We start from the raw sequence: 12,707 nt of genomic DNA, 5'->3' as shown, positions 1-12,707 counted from the left end.
GAGGGGGCGTGACAGCTGTCACGCCCCCTCCATTGGCTTGCATTGAGGGGGCGGAGCCGTGACATCACTATGCTCCATCCCCGTGATCGCCAGTAATCAGACCTGAAGCGAGCACGCTCCGGGGGCTGATTCTAATGGGGTTTGGCGTGGAAGATCACGGGGGTCCCCAGCGGCAGGTCCTTTGGATAGCGGATAATATGTCTTAGCACCGGAGTACCCCTTTAATGGATGATTTTATAATATATGTATGGCTTTTTATTTCAGTGCATACTGTAGATTTTTGGATAGTTTTTGCAAAAAAGAAAATTAAATATACTTCTATTTTGTAACATTAAATTCCAATAATTTTAACAAGAAAAGTCAGAAAAAATAATCCATCTGTCCTAAAGCAAACCGGAAAATGATAAACCTAGGAGGTATCACAATACTGGATTTTTTTTTTCTAGAGTAGCGTTTATCTTACAAAAAGAGGCACATACAAAATACTTGTACATGGTTGTTCCCACAACCTTTCATGCAGCTACAGTGACACTATGAGAGGCAGCGTGTGTTGCATGCATACTCCTATATCTTGGCATATGAGTCCCTCCTGAAAAAAAATCCACCACTAAAAGTACGCACTTAAAATATTTAAATAGATTTAGCGGCCAATGTTCCAACCTAGATCGGGGATGCACGTGTCCTCAGGTTACTTAATAGTTCTCAGGTTCAGCATGTAAACAATGAAGCACAACAGATAAAAACTTCTAAGAGCTTCTATTGTGCACAGCTTGTTTTGTTTTTCTCTCATATTTCTATTTGCTATTATAAGTGGAGATCACATGTACATGTCCATTCACATGAATATCGTATATTACTGCACTAAACAGAAGTTAGGTAAAAAAAAAAAGACATAAAAGGTGAAACACCTTTATTTCTGAAATTATTAAGAAATGATCACTTATCATTGAATAATTATTATCCAACTGGCAACATTATAATTGCATTAATCAATTTTAATATTAATCAATATTTTAATAAAGACACAATTTCCCACCTTTTTTTCAGATTGTTTATGTGTGTCGAAACCCAAAAGATGTGTTGGTGTCCTGTTACTACTTTGTCAACACTCTTGCACCCCTGAAACATCCAGTAAATTGGGAAACAACTATAGAGCTCTTCATGGCAGGGACAGGTATTCTTGTAATAAATATATTTTCATCTGAATATAAGCAATAAGAATAGTATAAGCATAATAGTTTTTTGAGGTTTTATTTTTTTCAGTCTTCCTTTACTTTAAATGTGTCCTAGAGACATGTTAACATTTTAAGGACACAGCCCATTTTGGCCTAAAGGAGACCGACAATTTCATTTTTGCATTTTCATTTTTTCCTCCCTGCCTTCTAAGAGGCATAACTTTTTTATTTTTCCATCTGTTTTAAAAAAATAAAAAAAAATCTAACTTTTGTAGCAAAATTAGTCTGTTTAAAATTGCCCTAATCTGACCCCCTAAAACGTTCTAATTTTTCTGTACACGGGGCTGTATCAGGCAATATTTTTGCGCCGTGATCTGTAGTTTTTATTGGTACCTTGTTTGTGTATATATGACTTTGTGATCACTGATTATTACATTTTTTTCTGGGATGTGATGTGACAAAACGCAGCAATTTTAGACTTTTTTTTTACATTTACGCCGTTCACCGTACGGGAACATTAATATTTTATTTTAATAGTTCGGACATTTATGTATGCGGTGATACCAAATATGTTGTTGGGATTTTTTTTACATTTTGTTTTGGAAAATGAAAAAAGAGGGGAATTTTATTTTTATTCAATTTTTTTTATTTTTTTTTTACACTTTTTTGTCTGACTATTAATTGCAATCTTTGGATTGCAAATACTGAGCAGTGCTCTGCATAGCACTGATCAGTGTTTTCAGCTATATACTTCTCTTGTCTGTTAGAAAGCAGAACAGAGAAGAAGAATGCAACAGACGGCTGGAGCAGGTGAATAAATCTCCGCTGACCATCTTAACACTTCGGACCGCCACAATTTCACCGATTGCTATTGATTATGGCATCTGAAGGGTTAATGGTGGACATCAGCGGGATCACTGATATCCGCCATTATCCATGAGGCCCCACTGCTGTTAACAGGAGCTGGCTGGTTTCGACTACCGTGTTGGGCGACACGGTGATCGCGGAACCGCGCAGCATACAATGTAATACAATTAGTCAATGTGTGCTAGGTCCCACGGCACAGCAACGTACATGTCTGTTACATGTCCTCTAGGGGTTAAATGTTTTCATCTGTCAGGGTCTGAGTTTTCAGACCCTGACCAAATGTTAGAACGAGCTGGGAGAAAAGCATGGCTGACAGAAGCAATCCCATAGTCTGTCACGCTTAGCACGCTCTTCTCCCAGCCAGTTCTAGCTATCGGTCGTGGTCTGAACACTCAAACCCTAATGGATCGAAACTTTGACATGTCGCTACAACATGTTAAAAGTTTTTTTTACCCGTTTAAAGTTTTTGTAGAGCCCATGGCCATCGTATTTGCAAAAAGAACACACAAACCAAGGTTTTTTTTACTACTGTATTTTTATTTTTTTTATGACCTGACCCTCAAAGGTCAATAACCAACATGCAAAAACAACAAAAGTAAACCTTTACTTTAAAAAAAAATGTCAAACCCTTAAAGGGGTACTCTGCTGCTCAGCATTTGGAACAAACTGTTCCAAACACTGGAGCCGCGAGCTCGTGACATCACAACCCCGCCCCCTCATGACGTCACAACCTGCCACCTCAATGCAAGTCTGTGGGAGGGGGCTTGACGGCCTTCACGACCCCTCCCATAGACATGCATCGAAGGGGCGGGGCTAAGATGTCATGAGCTCCCGGCGCTGGCTCCAGCATTCAGAACAGTTTGTTTCAAATGCTGAGCAGCAGAGTACCCCCCCTTTTAACGCATAGAAACAATAGTGTTTCCCAAAGTTTGAAAGTTTTTAGTAAATTTAATTTTCATCTTATTTTAAAGTTATAGGTGGTTCCTGGTTTGATCATATCAGAGGCTGGTACACGCATAAAAAAGATTTCAACATACTTTTTGTGACCTTTGAAGAAATGAAAAAGGTAATTAAGGTTTTCATTGATAATTAAAAAAAAAGATGTGCATGATATAGTAGTATTTAGAAATGATTTTGCAATTTACGGCTATGTAATGATTTTGTGGCCAAAGGCATAAATCTGTCGACAATTGTGATATCGGATTTACGTTTGTTGACATGTTTAGTCCTACATTGTAGCTCGGCTCCTCTAGTCTATCTCAAAAGCCGTCAGCTGGTTGTTCATTCAGTTATCAGCTATTTCTCCCGTTCAACCTATACACATGAATATTCAGTTTCGACGAATGTTCATGTGTTGTAAATAAGGAAAGGGGAGAAAATCTGCTGCCAGACTCCTCTGGCAGCATCTTATAACCTGGAAAACAAAAGTGTGGGGACTTAAATTCCCAGAATGCCACTCACAAGCACTGTTTGGACACAAAGCATTGTAGGGATACAGACAATTCAGGTGTAGAGGCAGAAGAATTGTTAATGTGGTTCCTGTTTGTTTTATGTTATTCTTTTCAGGTATTTTTATGGTATTTTTGAAGTTATTAAATTATTTATCCATATTGGCCTAGAGGTATCCATTTGCATTGGACAAATAAGATACTATATGAAACCATGGATGCTTTATGGGGCCGATACCGATATTCTGTGGAGGTTAGGGTCGATAGCCGATAACTTATACCGATATTCCGGTATAAGTTAACGGCTATTTATCCCCCCCCTTGCCGTGTCACTATTCCCTTACCTGTGTGTATTGCAGTTATTATAAGCAAGATGTATGTCCAGGTCAATGTCCTAACTCGCTCAGAAGCACGGATGGTGCTGGCCAGGCACCCAAAGCATAAGCAAACAGTTATTGCAGTTATTGTTTTATGCCTATTTAAGGACCTTCGATCTGCTGTGAAGAAAATCTGTACATTTGTGGGCGTAAACCTCGATGAGAAAGAAATAGACACCGTGGTGGAAAAAGCAACCTTTAAGAACATGAAACATGATCCTGTTTCGAATTATAAATTTCTTTCAGAAGATGTTGTAGACAAAAGTAGAGGGGATTTTCTCCGTAAAGGTAAAGTAAAATTAAGAGTTGCCAAAGGGTTAAAAAATATAAAACAGAAAATGTACTAAAGTTTTGAAACAAACAGTACCACACCTTTTGAACCTCTTGCCGATTCAGTGCATATACTCTGATGGTTCCTTATCAGTCATTGCTTTTTAGGCTGCAGTCACTGCTAAGCCTACTAGCTTTGCCTCTGGTTGGGCATACTTGTTAATAAAAGTGCCTATATACCTTATACTAAAGTTGGCTGAACCCACTGCCGCTGGTAGGTTCAGCCAAGTATTTAAAAGAGAAACTGAGAAGGTTAGGTCCACCTTTTTTTCCCCATGAGAAAAGGGAGGACTGGGGACTGTATGTATCTGTACCCAATGTAATGAGTATGGACCATGCAAGGACAGAGGAGGAAGTATACATCTTTGCCTTACCATGGAATATGTGAAGCAGTTTCTCATGAGCAGGGAGTGTTTTTAATGGTGTATGAGTAACACATAAGACACCAGGAGTGTGACACAGTATCTGTCTGAGGTGAAATGAAAATATAGATAGAAAATGTCTTTTAACCTGCTATTCACATCAGTGACTAAGGGCAACCAAGCTGAACATATAGGCTTATTGTGTGGGTGACCTTCTTTCAAACGAGGTATCACTCACCAGAATCTGTGGCCCTATTACAGATTTATGATCATAAGTACAGATATGCTAATTTAGAGGAACTAACTCTGGGGGGCGTTCCCATTGCCCTTTTAATGACAATCATGCTGCTTCATAATGATGTTCCGCCTGTCCATCCCGCCCTTTCATTACTATTCACTCCTTCTTGAATGAGGTCGTTCCATGCAGCCGAGCTGTTCAGCTATGCAGCTGGCTACGTCGGGCAGATAGCGGCACCATTAACACTTAAAGAGCAATGGGAATACCCCCCCTTGCTAGTTTTCTAAATTAGCATATTTCACTCCAAATATTAGTCATACCGTGTTTGAAAGAGGACCTGCCACACTGTGAGTCTATATGGTGGCCTCCTGACTCACAATTTTCGCTGCTAACCCTTTTAGAGGGGTAAGCCGCACTGGAGCTGTCTGCTGCGGCCTACCCTCCTCATAGACAACGCAAACATTCAGCTGGGACAAACATTCTTGTGTATGGGAAGGTCAGAAGTAGAGATGAGCGAACTTACAGTAAATTCAATTCGTCACGAACTTCTCGGCTCGGCAGTTGAAGACTTATCCCATAAATTAGTTCAGCCTTCAGGTGCTCCCGTGGGCTGGAAAAGGTGGATACAGTCCTAGGAGACTCTTTCCTAGGACTGTATCCATCTTTTCCAGCCCTCCAGAGCACCTGAAAGCTGAACTAATTCAAGCAGGATAAGTCATCAACTGCCGAGCCGAGAAGTTCGTGACGAATCAAATTTACTGTAAGTTCGCTCGTTTGGGTGACAGTTATTAAAAATGTATGGGCACCTTCATATACCTTTTGCCCGAACACTCAGAGTGTTTTGCATGTTGGATGATCAATGGAAAGCAGAATATTTTCCAGATTTACATAAAATTCAAATCAGTCGCTTCCTCTTAAAACAAGGAACCATGCTTGCTAGTTTTCATGTAAAAGTGTCCAAATGCTGCATTATGCACTGATTACAAATACATATTTAAAAGGAATATTATTTTTCTCACATTTTTAAGAGAGACCAAGCTAGGCTTGAAAAAAAAAAAAAAAAAACAAGAAAGAAAATCAGTACTCATATGCTGTATACTTCATCCACTGCCATTCCGAGGTTGTCCAATTCCTGCTGCTCACAACTTCCTGGTGACATCCACAAGGCAAGATGAGACCAAGAAGTAATGGGCAGTGGGGTCCAGATATTGTCACAGTTACAGCAGCATGGTATTGTGGTAGATGAGTACTGCTTGTTTTACATTTTTAGCCCAGGTTGGGAACTATTAAAATTAACATTTTTTTTTAATCACTGGACAACTCATTTAACAATTGTCTCTTGGTATTTGTGTTAGGATTCTAGAACTAGAAGCATAAGCTTAAATAATAGAATTTTTGAAAAAACAGATTGGATGTAAATGCACATGTGCCATTGGAAAATATTTCATAAAATATCATCCATCTCTCTCTCCCTCTCCCTCTCTCCCTCCCTCCCTAAACCCTTTTCTAAAAAAGGAAAGCCAGCACTTTTGGGCACAAAGTGTTGCATTTTTGGCATACAATTTTACTTCACAACTGCTAAAAAGAGAATTTTTAAGGGAGAAGTTTACAATAACTGAACAAGAGGGAAAAAAATCTATTCCGCTCACCACTCGATATAGAAAAGTCCACGATCCAAGCCAGCTAGGTGCATAGGGCGTTGATGACATTTGTAGGGATTCAAGGAGCGAACCTCATAAAAAGATACAATATCCCAGCAGTCCGGACACAGGCAATCTATACAACATCCAGCTTTATTTTCTCATATTACAGAGAGAGGTGTATAAAAATATAAACAGTTACCTTTTCTCAGGCTGGAAGTTTTATAGATTGCCTGCATCCGCAGTGCTGGGATATTGTATCTCTTTATGAGGTTCTCTCCTAGCAGTCAGGCTGCTGAGAACTGAAAACACAAGCAGACTTTACAAGACTTAACTTATTTCCCTCCCACTGACTCAACTTTTCTTTATACACGTTACCAGGGATTGTTGGGGACTGGAAAAATATGATGACGGTGTCTCAATGTGAGAGGTTTGATAAGGTGTACAGAGAGAAGATGGAAGATCTGCCAATCAAGTTTGTGTGGGAACTCAATGAAAAACCTGCACCCTAGAGTTCTGTTGTCTACAAAACCTTAAAGAGTAACTGTCATTTCCCCCCAAAAATGTTACTGTATGTTACTCAGTACCTGACCATGCATATTATAATATTTATGTGTCTAGCACCTATATTTCTCTCACAAATACCATCTGTTGCTCACTTGCTTTGTCGTTCTGTGGTTTGGCGGAGCGGTTTATTTTGAAAAGGATGGTTGTAGGCATGGAAAATGTCTGGTAAGGTTTCTTCCATTCTCTCTCTACCAGCTTCATAATGTTCTAATCAATAGGAAAGACCTTCCTTTTCCTAGGAGTAAGTCCCTAAACCATTCTATCCTGAGTGGTCTGTGGCTCTATATCCTCCACCCACCTTTACTAGAGGTTCCACTTCTGATCCCTGACTTTCCAACACAATCTGATAACTTCTCCACTAACCACTCTCTTTCTTGTAAAAAAGTTAACAGTCCCTCTCTATTCAGAGAGGACAGGGACAACTTAAACCTCACTGTAAAACAATCTTATATATTCATAAAAAAAGATGGGGATTCGTCCTCTGAAACCTTTTTCAAGCAGGTATTACACTACAGGTATTACTGGTATTAAAGACTTATGGTAAGAGCTGCAAAACTTTCCTGCTAAGACCACACTCCTTGCTTTTACATTTAGCTTTCTTGGGACCCTTTTTGACCTTAAATTTAACATATCATAAACCTCCATATAAAAACTTCCCACCAACCTTAAGAGTCCAAACCATCCATCCTGGACACACCACCAAATAAATTTCCACCTGACCCTGCAGGGGAAGCAACCAGCAGGCAGCCTATGAGAAACTGGCTGAAACCATCAAAAAAATTGTGCCTTTTTAAGTACCTTCCAGGTCCTCAGGCCGCAGCCTGCCTTTGCCCGGCTTAAAGGGTTACTCCTGTGGAAAACTTTACTTTTTAAATCAACTGGTGCCAGAAAATTAAACAGATTTGTAAGTTACTTGTATTAAAAAATCTTAATCCTTACAATACATTTTATGGGCTGTATACTACAGAGAAAATGCTTTCCTTTTTGGATTTCTCTGATGTCATGACCACAGGGCTCTCTGCTGACCTCTGCTGTCCATTTTAGGAACTGTCCACAGCAGCATATGTTTGCTATGGGGATTTTTGCCTTCTCTGGACAGTTCCAAAAAATGGACAGCAGAGAGCACTGTGGTCGTGACATCAGAGAAATCCAAAAAGAAAAGCATTTCTTCTGTAGTATACAGCCCCTAAAAAGTACTGGAAGGATTAAGATTTTTTTAATAGAAGTAATTTACAAATCGGAATAACTTTCTGACACCAGTTGATTTAAAAAAAAAAAAAAGTTTTCCATGGGAGTACCCCTTTAAACATTGTCTCCAGCTGAATTCCTTCCAGGCCACACCTCCAAGTTGTCTAACCTTTCATGCAAATCTGGTTTTCTGGCCGGTGGTGTAGTAGGCAGTCTCTTCAAGGGTGCTACTAACATGTCACGAAATATATGCGTATTAGTCCGCATAGCTAATTTTGCATTTTGATTTATATTCTCTAACAATACACTCAGTCTATATATGCCATTTATATTTAATACATTAAATACGTATGTATCAATGCTGAACATGTACCATATCCTACCATCCACTAATATGTTAAGAAAGCTCTGTATATTAGTCAGCATAGTCCTTTTGCATCCCCAGGTTTCATATATCGTTTTCATATATCTTTAATATAATCCTACCTTTCAGTGACATCCACATGGCATTATTTACAATGCCGGCAGTCATGCGCGGTGCAGGGTGATGCAGTCATGATCGCAACAACATCACAAGATACTTATCACAGTATATGATTGGTGGAGTAACGGAACAGGGGGCAATTCTGACTGACGTCAGATGCCAGTCTATTTAAGGAGACGCTGAATGCCCACTGGTCATTAGCCACCAGTCCTTCTGATAAAGCTGGGGGACCAATGAAACAGCAAAGAACTGGCTAATTGGAACTTTTAATTAGCAGCTCCTATCGTTGGCTCCATCACTACTATCTCAAACTGCTTGTGAACGGCCTCTCTACCTCACCACATTCCATATACACCAATCAACAGCAATATTCATTAGTTATAACAGGAGCTACACTGCACTGGAGTTGTGTTTTTAAACTAGTGGTGTGGTACTGACACCTAGTGGACAAAGTTTATATTACACAAGTGTGCTTTTTCAATTTTGATTTTTCACAATCCCCGTTTTTAATAAAAGTTATATTTTAGTGGGAGGTGTCCTAGTATAGGGTACCCCTTTAGGGGTTTCCCCTAAAGTTGTTGTTAATATATTACCCTGGCACCTCCTGGGGTTTGATGTTTAATTCAAGGGTCCTGTCACAGTGCAAAGGTTAAAAAATAAAACACAGTTTTTTTCTTTGTTCAACACAGTATCAGTACATTCATAACTTCTTTTTCTTTTATTACTTTGGTACTACAAAAAAAAACCATTTTATTAAATCACAAATTGTGTACCAATTTGTCTTATCTTCATCACTGTGTTAGAACAAATGTATGCCGGGTACTACTTGCTTGAGGCTTTGAAGGGGTACTCGGGTAGAAAACTTTTTATTTATTTTTTAAATCAACTGGTGCCAGAAAGTTAAACAGATTTGTAAATGACTTCTATAAAAAAAATCTTAATCTTTCCAGTACTTATTAGCTGCTGAATACTACAGCGGAAATTCTTTTCTTTTTGGAACACAGTGCTCTCTGCTGACATCACGAGCACAGTGCTCTCTGATGACACCTCTGTCCATTTTACGGACTGTCCAGAACAGCATATGTTTGCTATGGGGATTTTCTCCTACTCTGGACAGTTCTTAAAATGGACAGAGGTGTCAGCAGAGAGCACTGTGCTCATGATGTCACCAGAGAGCTCTGTGTTCCAAAAACTGGAACTGTTACTGGAAGGATTAAGATTTTTTAATAGAAGCAATTTACAAATCTGTTTAACTTTCTGGCAACAGTTGATTTAAAAAAAAAAAAAGTACCCCTTTAACCCCTTCATGACCCAGCCCATTTTCACCTTCATGACCTGGGCATTTTTTTGAAAATCTGACCACTGTCACTTTAAACATTAATAACTCTGGAATGCTTTTAGTTATCATTCTGATTCCGAGATAGTTTTTTCGTGACATATTCTACTTTATGTTATTGGTAAAATTTCACTGATATTTGTATCCTTTCTTGGTAAAAAATCTAAAAATGTCATGAAAATTTTGAAAGTTTAGCATTTTTCTAACTTTGAAAGTCTCTGCTTGAAAGGAAAATGGATATTCCAAATAAATTACATATTGATTCACATATACAATATATCTACTTTGTGTTTGCATAAAAATTTTTACAAGTTTTTACTTTTGGAGGGCACCAGAGGGCTTCAAAGTTCCGCAGCAATTTTCCAATTTTTCTCAAAATTTTCAAAATCGTAATTTTTCAGGGCCCAGTTCAGGTTGGAAGTGGATTTTAAGGGTCTTCATATTAGAAATACCCCATAAATGACCCCATTATAAAAACTGCACCCCCCAAAGTATTCAAAATGACATTCAGTAAGTGTTTTAACCCTTTAGGTGTTTCACAGGAATAGCAGCAAAGTGAAGGAGAAAATTCTAAATTTTCATTTTTTACACTCGCATTTTCTTGTAGACCCAATTTTTGAATTTTTACAAGGGGTAAAAGGAGAGAAATCACCCTAAAATTTGTAACCCAATTTCTCTCGAGTAAGGAAATACCTCATATATGTATGTCAAGTGTTAGGCGGGCACAGTAGAGGGCTCAGAAGGGAAGGAGCGACAATGGGATTTTGGAGAGAGAGTTTTTCTGAAAGGGTTTTTGGGGGGCATGTCCCATTTAGGAAGCCCCTATGGTGCCAGAACAGTGGACCACCCCCACATGTGACCCCATTTTGGAAACTATACCCCTCATGGAATTTAATAAGGGGTGCAGTGAGCATTTACACCCCACTGGCGTTTGACAGATATTTGAAACAGTGGACTGTGCAAATCAAAATTTTATTTTTCATTTTCACAGACCACTGTTCCAAAAATCTGTCATACACCAGTGGGGTGTAAATGCTCACTGCACCCCTTATTACATTCCGTGAGGGGTATAGTTTCCAAAATGGGGTCACATATGGATATTTATTGTTTTGCGTTTGTCAGAACCGCTGTAACAATCAGCCACCCCTGTGCAAATCGCCTCAAATGTACATGGTGCACTCTCCCTTCTGGGCCTTGTTGTGCGCCCCCAGAGCACTTTGCGCCCACATATGGGGTATCTCCGTAGTCGGGAGAAATTGCGTTACAAATTTTGTGGGTCTTTTTTCCCTTTTACCTCTTGTGAAAATGAAAAGTATAGGGCAACACCAGCATGTCAGTGTAAAAAATTTATTTTTTTACACTAACATGCTGGTATAGACCCCAACTTCACCTTTTCATAAGGGGTTAAAGAAGAAAAAGCCCCCCAAAATTTGTAAGGCAATTTCTCCCGAGTACGGCGATACCCCATATGTGACCCAAAACTGTTGCCCTGAAATACGACAGGGCTCCAAAGTGAGAGAGCGCCATGCGCATTTGAGGCCTAAATTAGGGATTTGCATAGGGGTGGACATAGGGGTATTCTATGCCAATGATTCCCAAACAGGGTGCCTCCAGCTGTTGCAAAACTCCCAGCATGCCTGGACAGTCAATGGCTGTCCGGCAATACTGGGAGTTATTATTTTGCAACAGCTGGAGGCTCCGTTTTGGAAACAGTAGCTTACCAGACGTTTTTCATTTTTTGGGGGGAGGGGGGCTGTGTAGGGGAATGTGTATATGTAGTGTTTTTTACTTTTTATTTTAGGTTAGTGTTAGTGTAGTGTTTTTAGGGCACAGTCACATGGGCAGAGGTTCACAGCAAGCGCAAAATTTGCGCCATCTCAAACTTGCAGCACTCACTGTAAACCTCCGCCCATGTGAGTGTACCCTGTACATTCACATTGGGGGGAGGGGGCAAACATCCAGCTGTTGCAAACTCCGAGCATGCCCTTTGGCCGTCCGTGCATGCTGGGAGTTGTAGTTTTGCAACAGCTGGAGGAACGCTGGTTTGGAAACACTAAGTTAAGTAATAAACTTTCAAGTGTTTTGCAACCAAACTTAGTGTTTCCAAACCAGTGTGCCTCCAGCTGTTGCAAAACTACAACTCCCAGCATGCATGGTCTGTCAGTGCATGCTGGGAGTTATAGTTTTGCAACAATTGGACCAGCTAGAGGCACTGAGGTAGGAAACGGACAATGTTTCCCAACTAGTGTGCCTCCAGTTGTTGCAAAACTACAACTCCCAGCATGCCCAGACTGCCCAGGCATGCTGGAAGTTGTAGTTCGGCAATATCTGAAGGATCAGATGTTGCCGAACTACAACTTCCAGCATGCTTGGGCAGTCTGGGCATGCTGGGAGTTGTAGTTTTGCAACATCTGGAGGTCCACAGTTTGGAGACCACTGTATAATGGTCTCCAATCTGTGCTCTTCCAGATGTTAGAGAACTACAACTCCCAGCATGCCTGGACAGACTGAGCATGCTGAGATTTGTAGTTTTGCAACATCTGGAAGAGCACAGATTGGAGACCATTATACAGTGGTCTCCAAACTGTGGGCCTCCAGATGTTGCAAAACTACAACTCCCAGCATGCCCAGAAAGCCAAAGGCTGTCTGGGCATGCTGGGAGTTGCAGTTTTGAAACTCTCAGAGGCAGCAGTGA

The 12,707-nt window shown here is 40.0% G+C and overlaps 1 protein-coding gene across 1 annotated transcript in view; it reads left to right on the top strand.

Moving 5' to 3' along the window:
* LOC130360722 (amine sulfotransferase-like) overlaps nucleotides 1-7,388 on the top strand; it is a 33,456-nt gene extending 26,068 nt beyond the window's left edge. Inside the window, exons 4-7 of the mRNA XM_056563283.1 lie at nucleotides 1,048-1,174; nucleotides 3,014-3,108; nucleotides 3,975-4,155; nucleotides 6,819-7,388. Coding sequence (XP_056419258.1) covers nucleotides 1,048-1,174; nucleotides 3,014-3,108; nucleotides 3,975-4,155; nucleotides 6,819-6,949 — 534 coding nt within the window. The 3' untranslated portion in view covers nucleotides 6,950-7,388. The remainder of the gene's footprint in view (nucleotides 1-1,047; nucleotides 1,175-3,013; nucleotides 3,109-3,974; nucleotides 4,156-6,818) is intronic.
* Nucleotides 7,389-12,707: the final 5,319 nt, after the last annotated feature.

Source organism: Hyla sarda, chromosome 3 (genome assembly GCF_029499605.1).
Source record: "Hyla sarda isolate aHylSar1 chromosome 3, aHylSar1.hap1, whole genome shotgun sequence".
Lineage (NCBI taxonomy): Eukaryota > Metazoa > Chordata > Amphibia > Anura > Hylidae > Hyla > Hyla sarda.
This window is presented reverse-complemented; position numbering and strand designations above follow the sequence as displayed.